General features: G+C 42.6%; 1 protein-coding gene across 3 annotated transcripts in view; it reads right to left on the bottom strand.

Moving 5' to 3' along the window:
* ubr2 (ubiquitin protein ligase E3 component n-recognin 2) overlaps positions 1-27,288 on the bottom strand; it is a 144,433-nt gene that overhangs the window by 38,691 nt on the left and 78,454 nt on the right. For all 3 annotated transcript variants that reach the window (XM_060925578.1, XM_060925579.1, XM_060925580.1), the window contains exons 13-23: positions 27,061-27,160; positions 26,821-26,949; positions 14,349-14,532; positions 14,186-14,247; positions 13,995-14,105; positions 13,838-13,903; positions 13,616-13,738; positions 13,447-13,510; positions 13,188-13,312; positions 10,720-10,772; positions 10,519-10,621 (exon numbers count right to left, since the gene is read on the bottom strand). In XM_060925578.1, the coding sequence (XP_060781561.1) occupies positions 10,519-10,621; positions 10,720-10,772; positions 13,188-13,312; positions 13,447-13,510; positions 13,616-13,738; positions 13,838-13,903; positions 13,995-14,105; positions 14,186-14,247; positions 14,349-14,532; positions 26,821-26,949; positions 27,061-27,160 (1,120 nt within the window). The remainder of the gene's footprint in view (positions 1-10,518; positions 10,622-10,719; positions 10,773-13,187; positions 13,313-13,446; positions 13,511-13,615; positions 13,739-13,837; positions 13,904-13,994; positions 14,106-14,185; positions 14,248-14,348; positions 14,533-26,820; positions 26,950-27,060; positions 27,161-27,288) is intronic.

The following is a 27,288-nucleotide window of genomic DNA, read 5'->3' as shown; positions in this document are numbered from 1 at the left end:
GTCAATGAAATTAATCTGATTAATCCCCAAATAAAGACCAGCTGTTTCTGTGGAATTTTCTTAATCTTGGTTTCATCTGATTGCTGAAGCTGCGGTCCTCAAAGAGCTTACAAAGCCTGTGTGGTATTTCACTTGTCGAAAGTCATCAAATCAGGAAAGGGGTACAAAAGCATTTCCAAAACACCGTGAAGGCTCTCCAAGTGAAGAGAGAGAAAAAAAAAAGAAAAAAAAAATGGAGCGCCACACTGACATTTCCAAGAACAGAACGTCCCTCAAAAATTTACAACAGGACAAGACAAAGTGTACCGTGGAGACTGCCATGATAGCTACTATAGAAGATCTGCAGGAATATCTGACAAATACTGATTACTCTCTGTATGTCACAACAATCTCTTGTATTCTTCACGTCTGGGTTATGGGGTGGCGAGACAGAAACCCTCTCTCAAAATACATCTGCACTAAACCAGCAGCAAAATGTGTCATCAGCCCAATTCCATATACACCGCAACATATATAACGATCTCCTTGGGGGACCTTATCACAAATTTCTCCTTCCGAGTCACTACTGTAGTTCACTGACCAAGTTAAAGGATCACGGACAGAGGTGACAATTTCTTCATCTGTTCTGGAAATGATGGAGGTTACCGGTGTACCGCTGTCAGTGTCTATCCACTGACTCGCCATGTTTTCCAAATCTTCACCATTTAGTTTTGTTGCAAATCACTGATGTCATTTATGTCGCTGGGCAGAGGGGTATAAAAACCGGTGCTCTTTAACTAGGTGTTAAGTTTAGTGGTATCAACCAGCCTAGTAAACTAGACCCACCCGCCTAGCGGCCAAAAATATTTTTGCCTGCGAGTGGGTCTAGCCTCGCACCATATCAACAAAACACCCCGGGCATCAAATCGTGCCCGCCAATCACAACGCAAGGTTTTTGTTTGGATTCTTTGGGCGGGCTTTTGCAGGAGTGACGACAAAGCTGCGCGACGCTGGAGAAAGCACAACAGGAAAGATGGCTACGGCTAGCGAACAGCGCGCGTTTGACTCCGCTTTGGAATCAGTTTTAGAAGAATTAGACTTGGAGTTTTCGTTGAAACATGAGCAGGAAGAGGCTCTCCACTCATTCCTTTTCAAGAAGGACGTTTTCGCTGTTTTGCCGACCGGCTATGGCAAAAGTCTGATCTACCAGCTGGCTCCGCTCATAGCCAAAAGGATGGGGCTAGTTTGTGCAGTACGAAGAATTAATAAAAACAGCTTTGAAACATTACTTTTTGATTGTTTCTTATTTTCCCGTCATTTTAAATTTAAGGGAAATTATTTCACCAAACACCACTAAATAAAAACTCTCAAAAACAGTTTAAGCAAACCCTTGAAAAACACTTGAAAAAAAAAAAGTGTATGTTAAGTATGTGGTACAGACTCCAAACTTGTGGTCATTATCTCCAAACTTCTTAATATCTAGAACCTGTTTATTAATTAATACGCATTTTGAAAAATTATTTCAAGGCCTCCCCCACTGCTTTCTGTCGCTCTGACTACGTCACAGTCACTGTTGCGCTGATTGGTCAGAGCGTTGGCCTATACGCACAGAGACAGTTTGAAAGACAGCGGGTTGTTCCACCCACACCCTTCGGAAATGTCTACGACCGAGACCAGACTAAATATTCACATTAAGTCTGGCTTGCCAGGCTAGGTATCAACAGCCATTTCATAATTTTCTTGGTCCTTTGATCACCATTCTTGATAATCATGGATGCAAACTGGGCGCCTTTTGGCGGATGCCGCCTTTTTCACGGCTGTCTGGGGGACTTGTGTGAATCGTGCAGATCCAATGAGTTTTGTTTTTTGTTTTTTTTTTTTGGGGGGGGGGGGGGGGGGGGGGGCGTTGGAGTGTCTGATTATAATTTCATCAAAGTAAATTCTGTATTAAAATGACTAAATAAGCAAATGCCGTTACAGTCCATGAAACATAGGAAGTACAAGTATGAGAAGAAAACAGTAAATCAGAAAGCTGCGCACGTAAAGCCAATTGGCTGCGCGCCATTATCTGCTGCTGGCTGCACTTCACTGCACGCGCAAGGATTTCCATCAGTCCAACGCAAGTTACGTAATTGGCTTTACGTGCGCAGCTTTCGGATTTACTGTTTTCTTCTCATACTTATACTTCCTATGTTTCATGGACTGTAACGGCATTTGCTTATTTAGTCATTTTAATACAGAATTTACTTTGATGAAATTATAATCAGAAACTCCAACGCGCCCCCCCCCAAAAAAAAACAAAAACAACAACAACAAAAAAAAACTCATCGGATTTGCACGATTCACACAAGTCCCCCAGACAGCCGTGAAAAAGAGGGCATCCGCCAAAAGGCGCGCCATTCGCATCCATGGATAATGGTCAGTGATTAAAACCGAAGGCTAGTTAAGCCTTTGTTTTATGGCAGTAACGCGTATTGTTAACTTGACTGCGGACTTGATTACTTATTGTTAGTCTCTGGTGGGAAGAAGAGCGCATGGCTCAGTGTGTCGCGTAAGCAGGTGAATGACGGATGTAATTACACTGAAGAGTGTTTATTTACAAACAAGCAGCTCAAAAACGTAAGACAAAGGCAGGATTGCGAAATGGGCAATGAGCACACGAGGCGCAAACAAAATGGAAGAAGCAAAGATGAAAGGCAGAGTCCAAATACACAAAAAGTCAAAACCAGAAAGGTAACACACAGACACGAGGCTTGGTAACGTGAAAGACTAAGTACAGCACATATACTTCAAGTCTGTGTGGTTAGAAAGTGCTCATGAGTGTGCGCTGTGATGGTGCTCTAATCCGGAACAGGTGCATAGTGCTGTCATTAGTCCTAATGGCATTGCAGATGTTCTAATCTGCTGCGCATGCTTTGAGCAAATGGAACACTATACCCAAGGTGAAGCATGGTGGTGGCACCATCATGCTTTAGGGCTGCTCTTCTTTAGTCAGACCTGGAGCTTTTATCAAGGTGGAGGGAATCAAGAACAGCTACAAATACCAGTCGACTTTTGTGCAAAAAATTTGGGCATATGATAGCAAGGTGAAAATGAAAAGGAATTTCATCAAGATCACTGCTGAAATGGGCTCAGACCTGAATCCAACGAAAAATCTGTGGAGTGACCCGAGGTGGGATGTGCACAGGAGATGCGTTTAAAATTTCATGGCTCAAGGATGTTTTTGGAAGAAACGAGAGTGGGAAAATATTGCCAAGTTAAGATGTGCCATGCTGACAAACTGTTACTCAGAGACTAAGAAATGGAATAAAATCAAAAGGTGCTTCAATAAAGTATTCAACTAGGTTATGGTAAGATTATTTTTCTTCATTTTTCACTTCATTTGTATACTTTGCAACTTCATATGAAAGGTGGGGAAAGTTCTGACATGATTTACCTTGGCTTCTTTTTTTTTTTGACTTCACAAAACCCTTCCATTTTAACACGGCAGTGTAGACATTAAAATATATCCACTGTATTAAGCTGGCCGATAACATTTCCTGATTAAACCTCTAGGCGCTCAAATTGGTATTTTGTGATTTCAAAAAAAAATTGTGGTTTCAAAATTATAATGCTGTTATTCTCTTCTGGGAAGGTGTCACAAATGTTAATTGATGCCTGCCACTGGAGACAGTAAGAGCACAGAGTCTCTTCCTATAATTTCTAATCTGTAATCTTCCTGTAATGATGGAGAAAAGATATCTTGGTCCATGCCACCATGGAGGACATTTTAAAGCATATACGCAGAACCACGGCCTCACTTTTTACGCCTCCACCACCGTAAGGTGCAGGAGGCATGATGTTTTCGGGTTGTCCGTCTGTCCGTGCGTCCGTCCCAAAACCTTGTGAACGTGATCTCAAAGGCTAATGAAAGGAATTTCACCAAACTTTCACCATTTGTGGATTTGGGGACAAAGATAAACTGATTAGATTTTGAGATCAAAAGGTCTAAGGTCAAGGTCACTGTGAGGTCAGATGTTTGTCCGAAAACCTTGTGAACACAGTATCTCCAAGGCTGATACAAGTACTTTCACCAGGTCAAGATTACTGTGAGGTCAAATGTCCATCCCCAAATCACAACTTAATAAGGCGTGTAGTCTACCGGGCGGAGGCATCCCCATCGACACCGTTGGCGTCGAGTTCTATCTAGTTGTTTATAAATGCCTTGAGACCTCAAGAATGGCACAGGAATAGTTTTAAGCGTTAACAATAAATCTAATATAGTAATTTTTACGATTAAAGTGATCTATATAGGTAGCGGTCTGAGTTAATGACCTTGGCGTCCGTAACGTCACAGCAGGAAGGCTATCGTTCTCGTTGCCATTTCCGCTATACTAAAACACAGAGCTGACTGCAACTCCGAGCCTCCATTTTGAGCTAATTTATCGCCATGCCACGTAGATGTGTTGCTGGCTGGTGCAGCAACACAAGGCGGATTTGCGTTGCATTCATGGCCCAAGAATGTTCAAACTGCAAAGATTTGGATGCATTTTGTGAGAAGTTCACGGGCACATTGGGCAGCTACGAAGTGGTCTCTCCTCTGTTCTGCACATTTTACTCGTACAAGACCTCTGATCTGTTGAGAAGCGTTGGCTATAAGCCCGTATTGAAAGAGGGTGCAGTACCAAAAATTAAAGGAAAAGAAAACCACAAGCAAAGGAAAGTATGTTCAGTTGCACCAGTTCTCCCGGAGTGTGAGCCGAGGGTTGTTGCTAAAACCCGGGCCGGAACGGGACATACTCGGCCTTCAAGAAGCGAGAACACAGACGGGTAAGCTGCGATTCACATTTGTTTACCTGCATTTAGATTAATACATGGAACTTGTATTGTGTGTTTAAGTTACTGGTATAAGATTATTTAATTTGCTTCAGAATGTGATTGTCTCAGTTCATCTGATTATTTAATTAGTCTTTTACGTTTCATCAGTGAAAATGCATGCATGTACATATATGTTGTATAAGTTACAACCCCGATTCCAAAAAAAGTTGGGACAAAGTACAAATTCTAAATAAAAACGGAATGCAATAATTTACAAAATCTCAAAAACTGATATTGTATTCACAATAGAACATAGACAACATATCAAATGTCGAAAGTGAGACATTTTGAAATTTCATGCCAAATATTGGCTCATTTGAAACTTCATGACAGCAACACATCTCAAAAAAGTTGGGACAGGGGCAATAAGAGGCTGGAAAAGTTAAAGGTACAAAAAAGGAACAGCTGGAGGACCAAATTGCAACTCATTAGGTCAATTGGCAATAGGTCATTCACATGACTGGGTATAAAAAGAGCATCTTGGAGTGGCAGCGGCTCTCAGAAGTAAAGATGGGAAGAGGATCACCAATCCCCCTAATTCTGCACCGACAAATAGTGGAGCAATATCAGAAAGGAGTTCGACAGTGTAAAATTGCAAAGAGTTTGAACATATCATCATCTACAGTGCATAATATCATCAAAAGATTCAGAGAATCTGGAAGAATCTCTGTGCGTAAGGGTCAAGGCCGGAAAACCATACTGGGTGCCCGTGATCTTCGGGCCCTTAGACGCCACTGCATCACATACAGGCATGCTTCTGTATTGGAAATCACAAAATGGGCTCAGGAATATTTCCAGAGAACATTATCTGTGAACACAATTCACCGTGCCATCCGCCGTTGCCAGCTAAAACTCTATAGTTCAAAGAAGAAGCCGTATCTAAACATGATCCAGAAGCGCAGACGTCTTCTCTGGGCCAAGGCTCATTTAAAATGGACTGTGGCAAAGTGGAAAACTGTTCTGTGGTCAGACGAATCAAAATTTGAAGTTCTTTATGGAAATCAGGGACGCCGTGTCATTCGGACTAAAGAGGAGAAGGACGACCCGAGTTGTTATCAGCGCTCAGTTCAGAAGCCTGCATCTCTGATGGTATGGGGTTGCATTATTGCGTGTGGCATGGGCAGCTTACACATCTGGAAAGACACCATCAATGCTGAAAGGTATATCCAGGTTCTAGAGCAACATATGCTCCCATCCAGACGACGTCTCTTTCAGGGAAGACCTTGCATTTTCCAACATGACAATGCCAAACCACATACTGCATCAATTACAGCATCATGGCTGCGTAGAAGAAGGGTCCGGGTACTGAACTGGCCAGCCTGCAGTCCAGATCTTTCACCCAGAGAAAACATTTGGCGCATCATAAAACGGAAGATACGACAAAAAAAGACCCAAGACAGTTGAGCAACTAGAATCCTACATCAGACAAGAACGGGTTAACATTCCTATCCCTAAACTTGAGCAACTTGTCTCCTCAGTCCCCAGACGTTTACAGACTGTTGTAAAGAGAAAAGGGGATGTCTCACAGTGGGAAACATGGCCTTGTCCCAACTTTGAGACGTGGTGGTGTCATGAAATTTAAAATCATCTAATTTTTCTCTTTAAATGATACATTTTCTCAGTTTAAACATTTGATATGTCATCTATGTTCTATTCTGAATAAAATATGGAATTTTGAAACTTCCACATCATTGCATTCCGTTTTTATTTACAATTTGTACTTTGTCCCAACTTTTTTGGAATTGGGGTTGTATAACACCTATCCTGTTTTAATGAGAGTCAACCCACAATCAATGAAGTCAAATCAGTCTTAGTTGAGCAAGTCGGTAACGGTATTTCTTACTTTCACCATAAATTTTTATTTCTATGACTTTGGTCTATAGCTGTCAAAGGCCTCGGCCTTAAAACCGGTTACCGCTGTGACGTCACGCACTCGGCTGGCTGGCTCAGCGGGGCAGCTCGAATGCCAACTTTGCAGTCGATTTTAACTCTCAAAAATATATTTTTTTTTATTCCCATTTATGCAGCATACAAGAGTCAAGGATGGAGATACTAACCACTCAGAAATTAATTTTAAAAGAAAGGTTCTGTGTATCTCCTTTAAGCTCCTTGCAAAACATGGATTTTGTGTTTCTTTAACCATTTCTGTGTTCATTTGGAAGTATGTTTGGCTCTTCATCTTGTTTAAAGCTCTACCTATGGCAAAACTTGAACCAGGCAAGCAGGTTTGGGGCTAAACCCATATGACAGCTCATTCATTTAATTATTGGTAAATTTCCAACTGTGAGAGACTTTCATCTTCTTTTGCTTTGGCTTTTAACTGTAATTAAATAGTATTTTTTTTCCTAACTGCTTGTGCATTTTTATATTACCTACTATATTTTATATTACCTATTTTTATATTACCATTACCTACTTTGTGGAGAACAAAATATGCACCTCTTTTTTATTGAAAGTTCTTTACCCCCCCCCCCCCCCCCCCCCGGTAAACAATGAGAGTGTTTGAAGGGGATTTTACATTTGATGTGTACACGTTTCATAATTTCATATTTATATGCCAGTCATACATGTTTAATCGGAACGAATCCCTGGGGACAAAAACAAAAGAATTTATAAATAGTTTTGGTTTTTTTTTAAGAACTTTGCATTTATTCACATTATTCCTTAGCAATTATCCTGGCACATACATTTTTGAGAGAACATGTAGTTCTCACAAAAATTCATTTTTAGTCAGAAAAAAGTAAATAGCTTCTTGTAATTTTGAAATATTGTGTGAAATGTTATTATAAAATAATTTTATGAAAGGAGCCAATAGTTCTTGAGGTCCACTGTATGAAACTTGTATTTAGTGTTGGCCACTAGTAGTTCACTCAAGACTCGTGTTAATAACAGCTGCCAGTGAGGCCTTAGTTGTTTTTACACTGTAAAATACAAATAAGAAAAACCTGCAATACAAGCATTCAAACTTCTTCTAAAAGACTAACCCAGTATTTATTTCCAACCTAATTTCTGTCTACCCCATCTGTAAGCTATAAGTGATTACGACAGACGACTAGTCATCAGGAAATGACATATCCCCCCGGCTCCCCACATTAAGCCCCACTCCAAATTTTCTTAAGTGGAATTGGTTGCCATGGAAATACAGAGCAAATTTAAAAAAAAAAAAATTTAAAATCACAGAAATCCCAAAATGTCAAAAGGCACAACTCTGGGGTGTCGTGGCTCAGGTGGCTAAGGCGCCATACCATAAATCTGGGGACCCGGGTTTGATTCCGACCCGAGGTCATTTCCCAATCCCTCCCCGTCTCTCTCTCCCACTCATTTCCTGTCCTGTCTCTACACTGTCCTATCCAATAAAGGTGAAAAAAGCCCATAAAAATATCTTTAAAAAAAAAAAAGGCACAACTCTGTTGGTCACTGAACATGACTGTCAGGTTTCATGAAAAAAATCCTAATAGTTTGAGTTATGCTCCAGAAACTAAAATGTTTACAGATGGACAGAGTGATAGCCATCGTCACCCTGCATTATATGCCGGGGGATAACAAGAGTCATCAGGAAATAACGTCTCCTCCCCCAAGAAACCCCACTCCAAATTTCCCCAAGTTGAATTGGTTGCCATGGAAATGGGGGGGGGGGGGGGGGGGGATATATCTCAGAAATCCCAAAATGTCAAAATACACAACTCCTTTAGTCACTGAACATAACTGTCCGGGTTTGTGAAAAGGGGAAAAAAAAATCCTAATAGTTTGAGTTATGCTCCGGAAACCAAAATGTTTAAAGACAAACGTACAGATGGACAGAGCGATCACTATATCCTCCCACATTATATGCAGGGGTGATAATAATTGACATTTCCCGTACTGACAATAATTTGACTCAAATATTTACAAAATGCACTTACAATTAAAGTCTAAGCAATTTTAAGCAAAATTTTTAAAGAATGCAGATTAAATTTGCTTTAATCATTCAAGCATTTTAAACATTGCCATTATTCAACAGCTTTTGCTCAACTTTGTTTAAATTATATATTCATCACCCATATACAACCCCGATTCCAAAAAAGTTGGGAAAAAGTACAAATTGTAAATAAAAACAGAATGCAATGATGTGGACGTTTCAAAATTCCATATTTTATTCAGAATAGAACATAGATGACATATCAAATGTTTAAACTGAGAAAATGTATCATTTAAAGAGAGAAATTAGGTGATTTTTAAATTTCATGACAACACCACATCTCAAAAAAGTTGGGACAAGGCCACGTTTCCCACTGTGAGACATCCCCTTTTCTCTTTACAACAGTCTGTAAACGTCTGGGGACTGAGGAGACAAGTTGCTCAAGTTTAGGGATAGGAATGTTAACCCATTCTTGTCTAATGTAGGATTCTAGTTGCTCAACTGTCTTAGGTCTTTTTTGTCGTATCTTCCGTTTTATGACGCGCCAAATGTTTTCTCTGGGTGAAAGATCTGGACTGCAGGCTGGCCAGTTCAGTACCCGGACCCTTCTTCTACGCAGCCATGATGCTGTAATTGATGCAGTATGTGGTTTGGCATTGTCATGTTGGAAAATGCAAGGTCTTCCCTGAAAGAGACGTCGTCTGGATGGGAGCATATGTTGCTCTAGAACCTGGATATACCTTTCAGCATTGATGGTGTCTCTCCAGATGTGTAAGCTGCCCATGCCACACGCACTAATGCAACCCCATACCATCAGAGATGCAGGCTTCTGAACTGAGTGCTGATAACAACTTGGGTCGTCCTTCTCCTCTTTAGTCCGAATGACACGGCGTCCCTGATTTCCATAAAGAACTTCAAATTTTGATTCGTCTGACCACAGAACAGTTTTCCACTTTGCCACAGTCCATTTTAAACGAGCCTTGGCCCAGAGAAGACATCTGCGCTTCTGGATCATGTTTAGATACGGCTTCTTTGAACTATAGAGTTTTAGCTGGCAACGGCGGATGGCACGGTGAATTGTGTTCACAGATAATGTTCTCTGGAAATATTCCTGAGCCCATTTTGTGATTTCCAATACAGAAGCATGCCTGTATGTGATGCAGTGGCGTCTAAGGGCCCGAAGATCACGGGCACCCAGTATGGTTTTCCGGCCTTGACCCTTACGCACAGAGATTCTTCCAGATTCTCTGAATCTTTTGATGATATTATGCACTGTAGATGATGATATGTTCAAACTCTTTGCAATTTTACACTGTCGAACTCCTTTCTGATATTGCTCCACTATTTGTCGGTGCAGAATTAGGGGGATTGGTGATCCTCTTCCCATCTTTACTTCTGAGAGCCGCTGCCACTCCAAGATGCTCTTTTTATACCCAGTCATGTTAATGACCTATTGCCAATTGACCTAATGAGTTGCAATTTGATCCTCCAGCTGTTCCTTTTTTGTACCTTTAACTTTTCCAGCCTCTTATTGCCCCTGTCCCAACTTTTTTGAGATGTGTTGCTGTCATGAAATTTCAAATGAGCCAATATTTGGCATGAAATTTCAAAATGTCTCACTTTCGACATTTGATATGTTGTCTATGTTCTATTGTGAATACAATATCAGTTTTTGAGATTTGTAAATTATTGCATTCTGTTTTTATTTACAATTTGTACTTTGTCCCAACTTTTTTGGAATCAGGGTTGTACTACCTTTACGTTTGCAGATTAAGATTAAGTACCTTGGACTGATCAGCTCTGGAGTAATGGTGGAAATAGAGGTTGAACTGTTTGGCGCATTCTGAGCGGAGTTCATACAGTCCTCGACCAGTCACTCCCGGCTTCCTGTTAAACACAGTCAATGCAAGAATTAAACTTGTTCCACATAAAAGGTTTACTTTAAAAGATATCAAGCCTCAAAGGAGAATGAGACGGACACTTACTTAAATATTGCAACACTATCGATGACTTTCTCCATTCCCGTCTCCTTATTCTCCTAAAGGGAAAATACAGACTTCTGAAAGCTTTCTAACACGGAAGGTCTGCAATATAATAACTGAATGGCAGCACATAGGCAATCTATAACTAAAAGCCAGTTCGGCTTAAAGCCTAGGTCACAACCGGACGTATGATTTTTTTGGCCATGCGATTTTTGGCGTTTCCCCAAATCGCTGCCTTTTTTTTGTTCGTGGAGAAAGATGCATGTTGGCCGCAAGTTTGTCTTGCAACCTGAAAAAAACGTAATCGCCCATAGAGTTTGTTTGACATGACAAAGAACCTCTGCGGCCGGTCTGCGGCTCGAAAATCAGCAGGTCACATGCGCGCCCTCCGTGCGTTTCTTGCGTTTTTTGCACGTAGACCGGCCGTAGGAACACGTACGGCCAGTTGTGACCAAGGCTTAAGCGAGGTCGAGTTCACGTGCATGCACATTGCTGCCCACGTATGGCAGGATAAGAAACGGTGGTCAGTTGCTGTGTTGTTGGATGCACAAACCGATTTGTGAAAGAAAGAAAAGAAAGCACAACTTTATTCATCACACACTTGTGAAATTTCCTCTCTGCATTTAACCCATCTGAAGCAGTGAACACACACAAGCAATGAGCACGCACACACTCAGAGCAGTGGGCAGCCATGCTAACAGCGCCTGGGGAGCAGTTGGGAGTTCGGTGCCTCGCTCAAGGGCACCTCAGCCCAAGGCCGTCCCATATTAACCTAACCTGCATGTCTTTGGACTGTGGGGGAAACCGGAGCACCCGGAGGAAACCCACGTGGACACGGGGAGAACATGCAAACTCCGCACAGAAAGGCCCTCGCCGGCCACGGGGCTCGAACCCAGAACCTTCTTGCTGTGAGGCGACCGTAGGCTGAGGTCATGGTATTTCACCATACGGAACGACCTTAAGCTGGTAAATAATATTTTTTTTTCTTTACCAAATTCTAACAGAAAACGAGAGCGCCCGAAAGGAAAAGCTGAGCCGAGCCGCCATTTTGAATCCTCATTCACGGCTGTAATGCAAATTGCTTTCTCCTCGGTATACAAGTGCACTTCCATGGCAGGAAAAAAACAAAACAAAACTACATTTTGCCGCCTATGTCGTCCCCTATTTATACAAAACTGAGTCATTCAGGATTCAGCCATGTTTTTGCTCGGTTTTAGCAAATTACAGTTTTTAGCTTTCTCCTGAAATGTTTTTTATTTCTTCTTCCTCAGGGTCGTAAAACTCACCTTCACTGTGAAGACTGTCGTTATTGCTGTCCATGCTGTAAAATTAATGCTATTCTCCTGAGAAATGCTGGCAAAAATGCATAAGACTTTTGATAATCTTATAAATAAATCTTATAAAAAAAAAAAAAAGATAAATGTTGACAAAAAAAAAAATTACTATGTTTGTTGTTGTTGTGAACGAGCGAGTCGCCAGAGGTCCGTAACTGGGGTCTGTACCATAGGATACGGACCCGCTCGCCAGCCAATCAGAGCGCAAGATTTGGACCGCGAAAAAATAAATATAAATATCTCATCTCATTATCTGTAGCCGCTTTATCCTGTTCTACAGGGTCGCAGGCAAGCTGGAGCCTATCCCAGCTGACTACGGGCGAGAGGCGGGGTACACCCTGGACAAGTCGCCAGGTCATCACAGGGCTGACACATAGACACAGACAACCATTCACACTCACATTCACACCTACGGTCAATTTAGAGTCACCAGTTAACCTAACCTGCATGTCTCTGGACTGTGGGGGAAACCGGAGCACCCGGAGGAAACCCACGCGGACACGGGGAGAACATGCAAACTCCACACAGAAAGGCCCTCGCCAGCCACGGGGCTCGAACCCAGGACCTTCTTGCTGTGAGGCGACAGCGCTAACCACTACACCACCGTGCCACCCCAAATATAAATATATGTACTGGTATTTATGTTAACACAGGGACTAACCTCACTACATGCCAGCTCTTGGATATCATTTTCGTGTTTGATGCCTCTGTCCAGGCCACTGTTTTCCACAATGTGGTCATATACATGAACAAATTTTACTGGAGGAATGTAACTGACCATCGGGTTGAGCTTGTAGCGGACATCTTCAAATCTCTCAGATGAGTCTGAGGTTTGGTTTCTCTGCCCGCTCGCGGACATGTTTTCTGAGTTACCGACTCTTCTAGCTTTAACGATTTCCTCAATCAGCTGTGCTTTCTTTAGTTTCAATCCTAAATCTTTACAAATTTGATTCTCAATTTGAAGTGCGACATCACTTGTCTCTCGCTGACAGGCATTTGTTTGCATGTCGAAGTAGCCATGCTGTCTTCCTTCTGACATACGAGCTGGCCAGCGCGCATGCGCGGCACAATTCTCGCGTTTTCTCAGCCTTGGACCGAAATGGTCGATTGAATAACTCCGTGTGCAAGTCTACTCACATTTTCAGGCAAGGCTTTGACGAGCTCACTGTGAGCCATAGGACGAATACAAAGCTGATGAATGATCTCTCTCTTTAGTTCATCAAAGCTCTCTACATGCCCAATGCCTGGTGTAAACCGCTCACCTAAAACACACACACACAGTTAGCAAGTGTACACACAATTATTCGGCACAAATACCTCTCATTACAAATACAATACAAAACACTAAAATGGCCAATGCAAGTCTTTAATTGGTCCCAGAATAGTCTGCACTCACCCACAACCATTATAATGAGGTGAAGCATCTCCTCTATTAAAGTGCTGTTCTGCTGGACGACATCCTGGAACAGAAAATTGCCCGTGAATCTGCGAGAACCACTGAGAAAATGCAGAAAAGGCAATTACTTCAGAAGGACAGGGCCAAGAACCAAACATGTATCACACACCTTGTTAGCATTCTCTCTGTTGTATCTCTTCCTGCAGTCTGCTGAACTGAAGATATGAAAGAGCTCAAAACGACTGAGTACAATCATCAGAAAGTGGTTGGGATCCATCATGGAAGCCCCTGCCTATTCACAGTACACCATAATCATGTGTCAGAAACCCACTATAGCACGTTTTCACTAGCCATTCCCTTCCCCCAAGCCAAGTATCCATAACATGCCAACCTGGAGCATCATGAGGTCCTTATCAAACATCTCAAGCCTACACTTCACATTGTGGTAGTAGTAGATCTGTTAAAAAAGTAGGTTTGATTAGTGTTTATATATTTTACAGTGTTAACACAAAGAACACATTAAAAATTATTTTTTGGTTAAAACATACCTGGTTGACTAATGAGAAGCCATTTCTCCTCCACATCCCAGCATGCACCTGGGCACAGAGAACCAGGCAGCGAAGTGGGTGCTCAATCACCATGGGGGGGCTCAGTTCACTCTGTGGAAATCGACACACCACATTTGTTGGCACGAATATTTACTCCCAAACACACACACACAAACACACACACGACTTACCAGAGGTAGCTGTTCAGGAAACCTGTAAGCCACTTCTGTTTTGCTAAGGAGAGCATGGAGTCCTTAATTAAAACAAAAACAGAAATTAGGTATAAAATCTGCAATATCTGGAACTAATAATACGCACTTTTTTGATAATCTTGGAACATTTTCTGCCTCCTACCTGCCAGCAATCTAGACACAGGTAGGTGAATGCTGACTTTCTCCTGTGAGACGCAGTAGCGGATGGTGTCCACCGAGTGACCACACATACTTAGAGTGATGGGCTGCTCTCCATCAGTAAAACCGCTGTGGCAGTGAGTTAGAACCGTTAGGCACTTCTTATAGGCTTCAATTAGCACCCGCTCCTGTGAACATACAGCAAATAATGGCCTCAATACACACAATCCAGCCATTGGGAGCGCATAAGCATACTCTTGGTGCCGGTCCCAAGCCCGGATAAATAGAGAGGGTTGCGTCAGGAAGGGCATCCAGAGTAAAACTGTGCCAAATCTGACGTGCAAACTGAAAAGAGAAATATTAAGCTAAGAGAGATGAGACCGAGATGGTATGGGCACATCCTGAGAAGAGATTTGGAGCATGTTGGAAGGAGAATGTTGAGGATGGAGCTGCCAGGCACATGAAAACGAGGAAAGCCAAAGAGGAGATGCATGGATGTGGTGAGAGAGGACATGAAAGTGGCAGGTGTGGTAGAGAAGGATGCGGAAGACAGGGAGCAATGGAGACGAAAGATCCGCTGTGGCGACCCCTAATCCAAATAGCAAACTCAAGGTCACGCACTTCAAATGTTTCAGCAGGTACCTGGGCATTGAAAGTAGTTTTATGACTGCATTCCGATTAGGGATGGCGAAAACTAAAAAAAATCTTGACCGACCACCGAGCCTCATTAGCCGGTTAAAGTCGGTTAACCTGCAAGTTTAAAATTCTCGAATTGGAATTATTAGAATCTATTCTAAATCTAACCGCGAGCATCCGCACATTCAGTCCCAGTCGCTGCCGTCCACTCACATTACCTTTTCTACAGCGCGAAACATTTAGTCAGACGCGGCACTGATGTCGAGGGGTTTGTATTGGAGCGGAGGACAAATGGCTCCAGCTTAGAGACAGTTTCAGTTGGCCATGATGGCGTTGAAAATAAAGTCAAGTGCTAGAAGTACAGAACGTTCAGTGATGGGAATAACGGCGTTAAAATAAAGGCTGTTATAACGCCGGGTAATCTAATTAATTAGCTACAATCGTTATAACGCCGTTACCAATATCAACACGCCATTACTGCATGGTATTGGAGTTGCTCTGAAGCCGTCACCAACTTGGCTCACAGACATAAAAGCTGCGTTTGTCGCTCCCCCTCCAGACACCGCTGTCATTTCATTCTCTCCCCTTCCCTCCAAAAGTCAGCATCTGCGCCTTTAGTTTGTGTGGAGAGATATGATCTGCAATAACATGCATTGTTGGCTACAGACCGAAACATACTTTCAGAATGCACTGGCCAAGGCAGGACTAAACTCCATGTGCCTTCTAATAATAATTAAAAAAAAAAAAAAACCAGAATGGCGCGCCTTTTGGCGGATGCCGCCTTTTTCACGGCTGAATCGCGCAGATCCGATTTTTTTTTTTTTTTTAGGGGGGGGCGTTGGAGTGTCTGATTATAATTTCATCAAAGTAAATTCTGTATATAAGCAAATGCCGTTACAGTCCATGAAACACAGGAAGTATAAGAAGAAAACAGTAAATCAGAAAGCTGCGCAAATGTGCGCAGCTTTCTGATTTACTGTTTTCTTCTCATACTTATACTTCCTATGTTTCATGGACTGTAACAGCATTTGCTTATTTAGTAATTTTAATACAGAATTTACTTTGAAATTATAATCAGACACTCCAACGCCCCCCCTAAAAAAAAAAAAAAAAAATCGGATCTGCGCGATTCAGCCGTGAAAAAGGCGGCATCCGCCAAAAGGCGCGCCGTTTGCATCCCTGATAGTAATTTGTAAGCTAAAAAGCCTGTGTCTACACTTTTCTTTCGCCGAGTGGCAGCTGTCTTCAACTGGGGCGGGAGGGCGGGACATGACTGAATGGGGGTTTCTGATTTGTCAGCTGTCTTCAACTGGGGCCGGAGGGCGGGACATGACTGAATGGGTGTTTCTGATTTGTCAGCTGTCGTCCTTACACCGCACGGCATGCCCCAAGCGTTTACAACACAGAATTCCAGGTTCTCCGCTCCAAAATCGGCAGCTTCAAAATGATTGATTTCTTTTTTTTTTTTAACCGACAACCAAAAAAAAAAAAATTAACCGGTTGACGTTGATTCGGTCAACCATCGGTCAAACGGTCATCGGTTAACATCCCTAATTCCGATATCTTCTTGTGTTAGCTCAAGACAGCCATCATAGTATATGCAGGGCTGTACAGTGCCAGTCAAAAGTTTGGACGCACAAACTCATTCGTAGACTTCTGTATTTTGACAATTTTCTATGTTGTAGAACAATACTGAAGACATCACAAGTTCGAAATAACATATGGAACATGTATGAAATTATGTAGTGAACAAAAAAGTGGGTAGTGAGGTAGTCACCTGGAATGCTTTTCAATTAACAGGTGTGCCTTGTCAAAAGTTGAGGAGTGGAATTTCTTGACTTCTTTTGCCGCTTTTCCACTACAAACGCGGCTGAGTCGAGCTGAGTGAGGCTATTGGAGTTGCATTTCGACTACAACCGCGCTGAACCGTGCTGGCTGGAAGTGGGTGGACACATTGGGTGGAGTTAGCAAAAGTGGGTGGACGTCACGTGATGTCGTTAAGCAGCGCAAACAGTGACATCAGTGAGCTTTTAAGCGGTAGTCTCACGACCCGAATAGTAAACAATAAACATGGAGGACATGGAGTCGTTAGTGTTGCTGGTCTTGGTGCTGTGGCTTGTTGTCACCGACAACGCCAACAGATACTGGCAAGAGCATATAGATGAGGCGAGGCGCATAAGGCTTCAGAAATTCTCGTAATTCGTAATTATTCTTCTCCTGGGTTTGCGGTGTTTACAGATCCCAGCGTGCTCGCGGGGCGTGTGTGGGCATGTGAGGACACTCCTCCTCACCAATCAGTGCACAGGGGAGTGTCTGCTCACGCCCCCAGCCTCACTCAGCTCGCTTTGGCTCGCTTCAGCCCCACTCCAAAACGGTGCGAGTTTTAGGGGCTAAGCAGGGCTGAAGCGAGCTGAGTCGTGCTGTTTTTTGGTAGTCGAAACGCGAGCCGTGTCAGGCTGAAGTGAGCTGAAGCGAGCTGAAGTGAGCTGAAAAAGGGTAGTGGAAAAGGGCCATTAATGCATTTGAAATCATCAAAGAGTAAATAACGAGTGTTCTGAGAGCACAATGTCCCCCGCTGGCAACTATGCCATAACTCTGGTAAAATGCAACTGAATTGAAGGAAATTGCAATATGCGTATTACCGACATATAACAAAGAATTCTGCCAAGCTTAATGAAATTCCTCCAAAAATTGTGAGAGGTGTTGATTATAGAAGGTGAGCACCCTTCCCGGGACAGACAGACCGATGGACGACATCACGACATAATCCCCCTTTGGGCCTTTTGGCCAGCGGGGGATAAAAACTTTTTGCCAAATTACATGAAATTCCTCCAAAATTTTGAGGGAAATTGATTTCAGAAAGCAAGCACACTTTGATGAAATTGCCAAAGTACAAGTTTGTTAATAATCAAGGGCATAACTCTGGTAAAATTTGCCCAAATTAAACGAAATGTCCATATGCGTATAACGGTCATATAACAAAGCCTTTTGCCAAGTTTGGTGAAATTCCTCCACAAATTGTGAGAGGAGCTGATTTCAGAAGAACGTCCACCCTCATGAAATTGTCAAAGTACAAGTTATTTAATCAAAGGTCAAAACTCTGGGAAAATTTTCACAAACGAAATTAAATCGTAATATGTGCATTACCATCATATAACAAGGCCTTTTGCTAAGCTTCGAGAAATTCGTCCAACAATTGTGTGAGGAGTTGATTTCAGAAGGAAAACACTTGTGAAATTGTCGAATTATAATTTTGTTAAATCAAGAGCTGTAACTGGTAAAATGTGACCAAATTTAACGAAATTACTCATACGCATATATAACAAGGCCTTTTACTAGGTTTCGTGAAATTCCACCAAAAATTGTGAAAGGAGTTGATTTCAGAAGGTGAGCACCCTTCCCGGGCCGGACGGACAGACATAGCCACGACATAATCCCCCTTCGGGCCTTTCAGCCAGAGAGGGATAAAAACACAGTAAACAGCCCTATTCTACAACTGTAGTAATCCATATTAGGTCAAGAACCACTCAACTAAGTAAAGAGAAACAAAAGTCCATCCTTACTTCAAGACATGATGTGCCCGTCTTAATTAATAAAACTATATAAAATCAACTGAAATAGAAGGTGTCCAAACTTTTGACTGGTACATGTTGCACATGCTATGAAAAAAAAAAAAAAAAAGTCTGTGTGATGAATTAAATTTACCGCAGTAGCACCTGTGTAATAAATTTTTTGTGTGAGAGAGACAGAGGCACTTATTTGTGTAAAGTGAGGATTTGTGCGCTTGTGTGTGAGGTAAACCAATGGCGCATCGCTATTCAACTCTGTAGCTGTAATCTACAATGAGTAAAATCTGTCTGCATCAAACTCCAAACAGCCAACACCAAAGGGGTGTTCACACGGCAACTGTATAGTAAATGTAAATGTAAACACAGCAAACAAACAATGCCAACAGGTGCGTGCACGCGCACATACATGCCCCTAAATCAGAAAACATTGGGATGGTACGGAAAATGCAAATAAAAGAAAGCAGTGGTTTCCAAATTTACTTTGACTTGTATTTCACATTTTATCTGGGCAACTTAATTTCATTTGTTAATATTAGTGCTGTCAAGCGATTAAAATATTTAATCGCGATTAATGTCGCGACTGTCATAGTTAACTCGCGATTAATCGCAATTTAATCGCACATTTTTGTCACATGAAAAACCATTGTAATTCTCTTATCAGCATAAAAAAGTGAATGGGCTTGCTCACCGTTCGAACTACGGGGGTACTCGGGGGATCCGAGATCCCCTGAAACAGACATGATGTGGGAAATATGATTTGGGAAATGTTGGGGGGGGTCTCTAAAATATTGGCAAAATAATGTTTATTGACATAGCAATCATGTGTAACGGGAAGCATTTGCATATCCGAAGTGAGCGCGCGATGGAGAGCCGCGCTCTGAGACAAGCGCAAGCACCCCCCCAAGGGAAAATAAGGGACCCCCCCGAAAATATCGGCATAGTTCGAACACTGGTTGTACCAATGTTTTTTTTTTTTTTTATTGCAGAGCATAACACGTCTTGTCACAGCCACTGCAAAGTGGGGCTGGAGCCGCCGATGGGAAAACGAACCCTAAGCCGAGCACCGTGGCTCTTCGGGGAAGGGCAGAGGACTCTGGCTGTGCAGGGCGTGGCATCATGTCACAGAGCGTTAATCTCGCGATAAAAAAATTATCGCCGTTAAAATTGAGTCAAGTTAACGCATTAATAACGCGACATTTTTGACAGCACTAGTTAATATACATCTGTTCTTGCATTTCAGGCCTCCAACACATTCCCAAACTAGACAGAACTCGACGCCAACGGTGTCGATGGGGATGCCTCCGCCTGGTAAACTACACGCCTTATTAAGTTGTGATTTGGGGATGGACATTTGACCTCGTGAAATTACTTGTATCAGCCTTGGAGATATTGTGTTCACAAGGTTTGCAGACAGACATTTGACCTCCGTGACCTTGACCTTTTGATCTCAAAATCTAATCAGCTCATGTTTGTCCCAAAGCGCATGAATGGTGAAAGTTTGGTGAAATTCCTTTCATTAGCCTTTGAGCATAGGTCGCGTTAACCGACAATTGTCCGTCATTGACGGATTTTTTTTTAGCTATGACAGAAAAATCTGAAGGCTGTCGGTCATTTTGACGAATGTTTACCGTTAACATTACCAATAATAGCCTAATAATAACAATAATAAAACATAATGAAACACACAATTGAAATGATTGGCAAGTTGTGGCAGAGTTTTCTGACATACAGTATACATAGTCTTCACTGCCGTCACTTTCAATCTGAGCCGACGTTGCGGCAGTCTTGATGTTCAGTGCATAGGCTACTCATGTATACACTGTAGCCACTGCGCAAGGCTGTTCCCCCCATCGCGCTCCTGACCGCGCTAGGACTTTTCTAACCACTAGCACAGTGAGATGGATTAATGTTTCCCTTCTCTGCAGAAGATACGTCATTTTTGCTATTAAAAAAAAAAAAAAGAGATGCATTGGGTTGTTTGTGTCGTTTCCCTGCCTGTACAATAGCGCTCATTTAGGCTAGTTGTTTTCTTGTTTTTAAAATGAAACAAATGTCGATTTATTGTATTCTTCCCCAGCACGCTTAGGAACATCACTGCTCGAATATCTGCTAAACTATCATTTTAATGAGAGCACGGGTAGACTAACTAACATTTAAACATGACTTCGTTTTATTTAAGACCTTCCGTGTCAGGTTCCAGGCTCCGCCGAGCCGAGACGCGGGGTGCAGCTGCACCACTGGTGCAGAAAGACCGCATGCTGCAGGATTTCCTCCCTATGAAGAGAGTACTAGCAGGGTCGGGAAATCCAACTTTCAGAGGCTCTTGCCGGCTTCTGATCACTTCCCTGGGAGAAATGTTTCCCGACTTCAGAACTTTGGCTGAAGTGGCGCTGGTTATTCCAGTCTCCAGTGTCGCAGCAGAGCGCGGGTTCAGCCTTCAGAATAAAATTAAAACGTTAATGAGAAGTCGTCTGTCCGAGGCAAAGACGCAAAATTTAATGACAATTGCCTCGGCAGCAGTCTCCGTTGACGACTTTGATTATGCACAAGCGAGCTCCCAATTTAAATCCGTGCGGGCCAGAAGGAAGGTTTGAGCTCACGCAAACAGGTCAAATTAGATCGTCACTTAAATCATTGTAGTGAACTGTTCATATTTTAACTGCAATTGTCTTGCTACGTTGTAAAATAACATTGTTCATATGCCCGTTAAGGCACAACAGCCGCAATGTTTTTAGCGGAGAGAAAACGGGTTCACGAGTGACCGAACGTCAGAATCTCTGTTCATCTTTTTGCATCATAAATACATAAATAAATGATTAAATAATACAAGCTTGTTCTGTGAATTAATTTTTAAATGAAAATGAGTCCATGAAAACACAAGTTATTAAATATTTAGCATTTATAGCCTATATACATTGTCATTTAAAAGTTAAAATAAAATGACAGATAATAATGGACAATGACAGAATTTTTACGACCCTGTCCGTCAAAATGACGGACAATGAAAAAGTCTAACGTAACCACTGCCTTTGAGATATCGCGTTCACAAGGTTTCGGGACGGACGCACGCGGACAGACATTTGACCTCACTGTGACCTTGAGATCTCAAAATCTAATCAGTTTATCTTTGTCCCCAAATGGTGAAAGTTTGGTGAAATTCCTTTCATCTGCCTTGGAGATAGTGTTCACAAAGTTTGCGGACAGACATTTGACCTCACAGTGACCTTGACCTTACACATTTTGATCTTAAAATCTAATCAGTTCATGTTTGTCCCAAGGCGCACGAATGGTGAAAGTTTGGTGAAATTCCTTTCATTAGCCTTTGAGATATCGCGTTCACAAGGTTTCGGGACGGACGCACGCACAGACGGACAACCTGAAAACATAATGCCTCCTGCACCTTACAGTGGCGGAGGCATAAAGTTGGGATGGGGCAAATTAGGGCTAGTAATGAAGTAAAACAAATAGCGATGCCAGCTGAAACAAGCGATTGTACAGTAATCATGATTTGGTATGAAATCTGTATCAAAGAAAGGCTTTGAGGAACAAAGATGAGCTGAGGATCTCCAGTCACCTCAGAGAATCCATAATTTCAACCGGTGCCTCTCAGTGCATGGTATATTAGATTTATATCCCTCATCGGCGGTTCTCAAGATGGCGGCTTGAAGAGGGGTCAAGTTTAGTCGAGCTGTTGCGCCACTACATTGATTTTTTTTTTTACATTATAACCTACAAACACTGCATCACGCAACCTCTTGCAAGTCCACAACTCGTAACGAGCATCAATAATTACTTTTTGAGACAGTCCGACAACATGCCGCAGAGAAGAAACACAATCTAACAAGCTAGAAGAGCTTAGCCAACAAGCTAGTGAAGAAGCTAACGCTGATGTTAGCGCACCTGAATCAGCACTTCGTGAGGCGATTTCTGAGATAATGGCTAACATCTCAAAAGTCATTGACGGAAAGCCCGGGCCACTGTCACAGTTGTTGCAAATGCAACAGGAAGAACTTGACAGCCCTGAAAAGCAGATTTCCAAAGCAGAGACTAGAATCTCAACGCTGGAAGACACTTGGATCGTGTCATTAGCAAACTGAGCACGCTGGAAAAACAGGTGCGCGACGCGAGTGAACACACTGATGACCTGGAGATTTATATCCCTCATCAAAAAATTCCAAACTGAAACTGTTAAAGTGCATATCACGGGTAAATTCAGGAGCAAGATCAATGCAATTCTCCTATTTTATATTAAACTTTGGTCAAATATCTGTAACATTCTGCATTCTCTGAAATTTTTTTACCTTGCGCAATACCAGAAAAATTCAGTTTAAATCGAGCCATTTGAGGTGAATTGGTCCGCCTCTGAAAAAACTTGGCATTTGGATTTCCCGGCAAACATTAATTTTCGTGACGTCGCGTGCGGGACGCCTCCCTCTGAATCCTATGTCAGCGCTGGTTTGTTTATGAGGAAACGACCGTATTATTTACATCCCCGGTGTCGTCTCCGCCGTCTTCACTACTTGAATCATCAAATCCAAACAGATGAAGCCCCAATCTGAGATCTCATTATATTCTTCATCCAAAAGGCGAAGTAACATTGCGTTCAGGTGACAATTCCATATTCATCTCATTATCTCTAGCCGCTTTATCCTGTTCTACAGGGTCGCAGGCAAGCTGGAGCCTATCCCAGCTGACTACGGGCGAAAGGCGGGGTACACCCTGGACAAGTCGCCAGGTCATCACAGGGCTGACACATAGACACAGACAACCATTCACACTCCCATTCACACCTACGGTCAATTTAGAGTCACCAGTTAACCTAACCTGCATGTCTTTGGACTGTGGGGGAAACCGGAGCACCCGAAGGAAACCCACGCGGACACGGGGAGAACATGCAAACTCCGTACAGAAAGGCCCTCGCCGGCCCCGGGGCTCGAACCCGGACCTTCTTGCTGTGAGGCGACAGTGCTAACCACTACACCACCGTGCCGCCCACAATTCCATATTTCAATGCAAAATTGCTAGCTGCTAAACTTGGTCTACACAGGCTGTGCACTGAAACCGTGCAAAGCTCTCGCAGCCTGCTGGCGCTTCCGCACGTGACGTCACGAATCTGGCTCCAGACTCCCTTGGGATTTTTCCAGACCCGTTTTGTTATTTTATTTTTTTCTGCTGTAGACAGATGGCCTTGTGCAAAATTACCCTTCTGGATGGGTGTGTAAAGAGACATGCTTTCATTAAAAAAAAAAAAAAAAAAAAAACACGAAATTGGTCCAGGATATGCACTTTTTTTTTTTTTAAAGATATTTTTTTGGGCTTTTTTGCACCTTTATTGGATAGGACAGTGTAGAGACAGGAAATGAGCGGGAGAGAGAGAGAGAGAGACGGGAAGGGATCGGGAAATGACCTCGGGCCGGAATCGAACCCGGGTCGCCCGCATTCATGGTATGGCGCCTTAACCACCTGAGCCACGACGCCCCCAGGATATGCACTTTAAGATTGAATCTCTGTAGAAACTCACTGGAGAGAGCCATGTTTGTTGTTTACATCAGCGCGACCTTCGACCTGCACATGTGCAATGTACCATGTTATCGCCTGCCTCGCTAGTCATGATACGTAGATTTACAGATAGAGAAATGCTCACGGAGCCACAGCTGTGACTCGAGTCAGCCGTACAGCTTGAAATTGTGATGCCAGTTCATGGCATATCCAGGGATATCCAGTTTTTGGGACCTGCAATTTCAGGACCCATTATTTGGTCCGATTGGAGCTCTGTCAGTAGCCTGTTAGTTTTGAAAACTCGTACGCTGTGCACACTATGTACGTGAATTTCGACAGGGTTGTATTGGAAGAAATCGAACACTACAAGTTGTGCATTTACTTGAAATGATGAGCGCAGCATTTGATTGCGATTGTTCCATAACCCGCGAAAAATATCCGTCGGCTTTTTCTGCTCACTTCTTAAAAATCAAGGTTTTTAATTTTCCTTGCTTGTGCACATAGGTATTTCATGTGACGTGCAAAATGGGTCGCTGTCAGCATCGACGACATGTCCTCCTCTATCTGGCTGAAAATAGGTTGGTGGTCCATCCCCTTCTGTTATGTAGCCAAGATGGCGACCACCGAGGGTGAGAAGTGTGCAGCGTCGCACACAACATTTGGACCGCTTTAAGTACACCATCCAGGGACTCGTAGTGCACTGCATGTTGCCATACTTAGTGAACACACTTGCACATTCAAAATAGCAAGTACAGAATTATGCAAAATGAGACACACGGATATATTGAGTGCTAACTGTCTGACCTGTATATCCTGAAGTTGGCAATCAACACAGAACAATTCACCCATATACAGTAGCTACACTTGTCAAGGTTCTTTTTCATGTCCACCTCCTGTATGCCAAATGCTTCCTTCTTATTATTCGAAAGCTTCTATACATAGTTTTCACATGACGTCACAGAGTCGGGGATTCCCTAGTGGCGGCCATCTTGCGGGTCAAGCTTACCGTACGGGTGACTGAGCACACATTGTAATGCGCGAGTACAAAGTCTTCAAAAGAACCCAAGCAGGCTATTTAAAGCTAGCAATGGTGCACACCTGTTGTATTCACGGCTGTCGTAATAGGCCAGATGATGACGTCAAGCGGAGCTTTTATGGAATTCCCACTGTACGGGAGCACGAAGGCGAGCAAACAAACAAACTCAGCATACAAAGGAGAAATCTATGGCTTGCGAGAATCAACCGCAAGGATTATCAGCCTTCCAAACACAGCAAAGTCTGCTCCGATCATTTTATAAGTGATAAGTTGTTTAAATAAACAATCAATTGCAAATCCGTTACAGTCCATGAAACATAGGAAGTATAAGGATGAGGAAAAAAAAAGTGACTCGGAAAGCTGCGCACATTTGCGCAGCTTCGCGCAAATGTGCGCAGCTTTCCAATTTAAATCAACTCGATATTATACACACATATATTTATATGCAGTGTTGAGAGCTCTAAAATTCCAATGTTTACATACCTTGGCTATAATTAGGGCACGACTGTCACTTGGTTTTATATGGTGGACTTCACGGACCCAGCCACAGACAAAATAACTGTACGACTCCAGCGACTTGTATGCTTTGAGGTCGTCACGTGTGTAGGCACTTTTACTATTCACAAAATAGTTCACAGTATCAGGGTACGATATGGATGGCAGCCCTGCATAGTCACTTGAAAATGCATCTTTGTCCACTTCATAAGGGTCAATTCCCCCAATCAAGGCCAGTTTGGCTGCATACCGTTGTCGTGAGATGTTGTCTAATATATCTATATACTTCTGTTTGCTTGATTTTGCCGACATTGATCTTTATTTTAGAAAACTGACTATATAACTTCATAAATTCGTCCGAGATAACGTAGCCTGTAATAGCGATGGTCCGTTTTGTTTGCCCCACAAGATGGCGGCTGGAGGGCGTTCCCCAGAATGCCGTGACATCAGTGAAAACTATGTATATACACTACCGTTCAAAAGTTTGGGGTCACTTTGAAATGTCCTTATTTTTGAAAGAAAAGCACTGTTCTTTTCAATGAAGATCACTTTAAACTAATCAGAAATATACTCTATACATTGCTAATGTGGTAAATGACTATTCTAGCTGCAAATGTCTGGTTTTTGGTGCAATATCTCCATAGGTGTATAGAGGCCCATTTCCAGCAACTCTCACTCCAGTGTTCTAATGGTACAATGTGTTTGCTCATTGCCTCAGAAGGCTAATGGAGGATTAGAAAACCCTTGTACAATCATGTTAGCACAGCTGAAAACAGTTGAGCTCTTTAGAGAAGCTATAAAACTGACCTTCCTTTGAGCAGATTGAGTTTCTGGAGCATCACATTTGTGGGGTCAAAATGCTCAAAATGGCCAGAAAAATGTCTTGACTATATTTTCTATTCATTTTACAACTTATGGTGGGAAATAAAAGTGTGACTTTTCATGGAAAACACAAAATTGTCTGGGTGACCCCAAACTTTTGAACAGTAGGACTTCAAGACAGAACCATATTCACATCTTTGGCCTTCAAGAAATCCCTACTCCGAGCCATTCATTTCCATACACTGCAAAGACAAGTCATGTGACCTGCAAAGACAAGTCATGTGACCTGCACACACACACACACCTTACTGCTTTCAGTTAACGTGTGTATTTGTGCAGCTATGGTAGCATTACAAGAACTCCTGGAGAGTGGACACAGACTGGAACATACCAGCATTGGTGAGTGTGTTCGTACTCACATCACTGGCACACCACTCTTGCATCATTGAGATAATGTGTGTGAGCTTCATCTGTAACGTGAAGGCTGCTTCCCACTCTGGTTCCATCTCTATGTGTTGGCCCACCTGTCGCACGACTGGGTCCATGCCCTACAGAAATCACAAACCCCAACACACATTATTATACAGGATGGTGATATTGCACCCCACATGATCGCATGTATACCAACAAACTACCATTGCTTAGACAAATATGATTACCTGCATGCATTTGAGCAGCTCCAAGAAAGCATCGAATCCTTCCAGAAACTTCTCTCCGAGTTTATCGGTCCACTCTGTTGGACGGCTAATCAGGACATATCTGGTGAGGGGTTGGGTGGGGAAAAAGAATTTGGACAGTAAGGAATAGTTTGACAAGAGGGAGGGGGGAAAAAAACCCAGAGATATATCTGCACACACTTTCAGCTATGTGAAATAACATACATATAC

Source organism: Neoarius graeffei, chromosome 7 (assembly GCF_027579695.1).
Source record: "Neoarius graeffei isolate fNeoGra1 chromosome 7, fNeoGra1.pri, whole genome shotgun sequence".
Classification (NCBI taxonomy): domain Eukaryota; kingdom Metazoa; phylum Chordata; class Actinopteri; order Siluriformes; family Ariidae; genus Neoarius; species Neoarius graeffei.
Note: the sequence above shows the minus strand (reverse complement) of the source record. Positions and strands in the feature narration are given on the sequence as shown.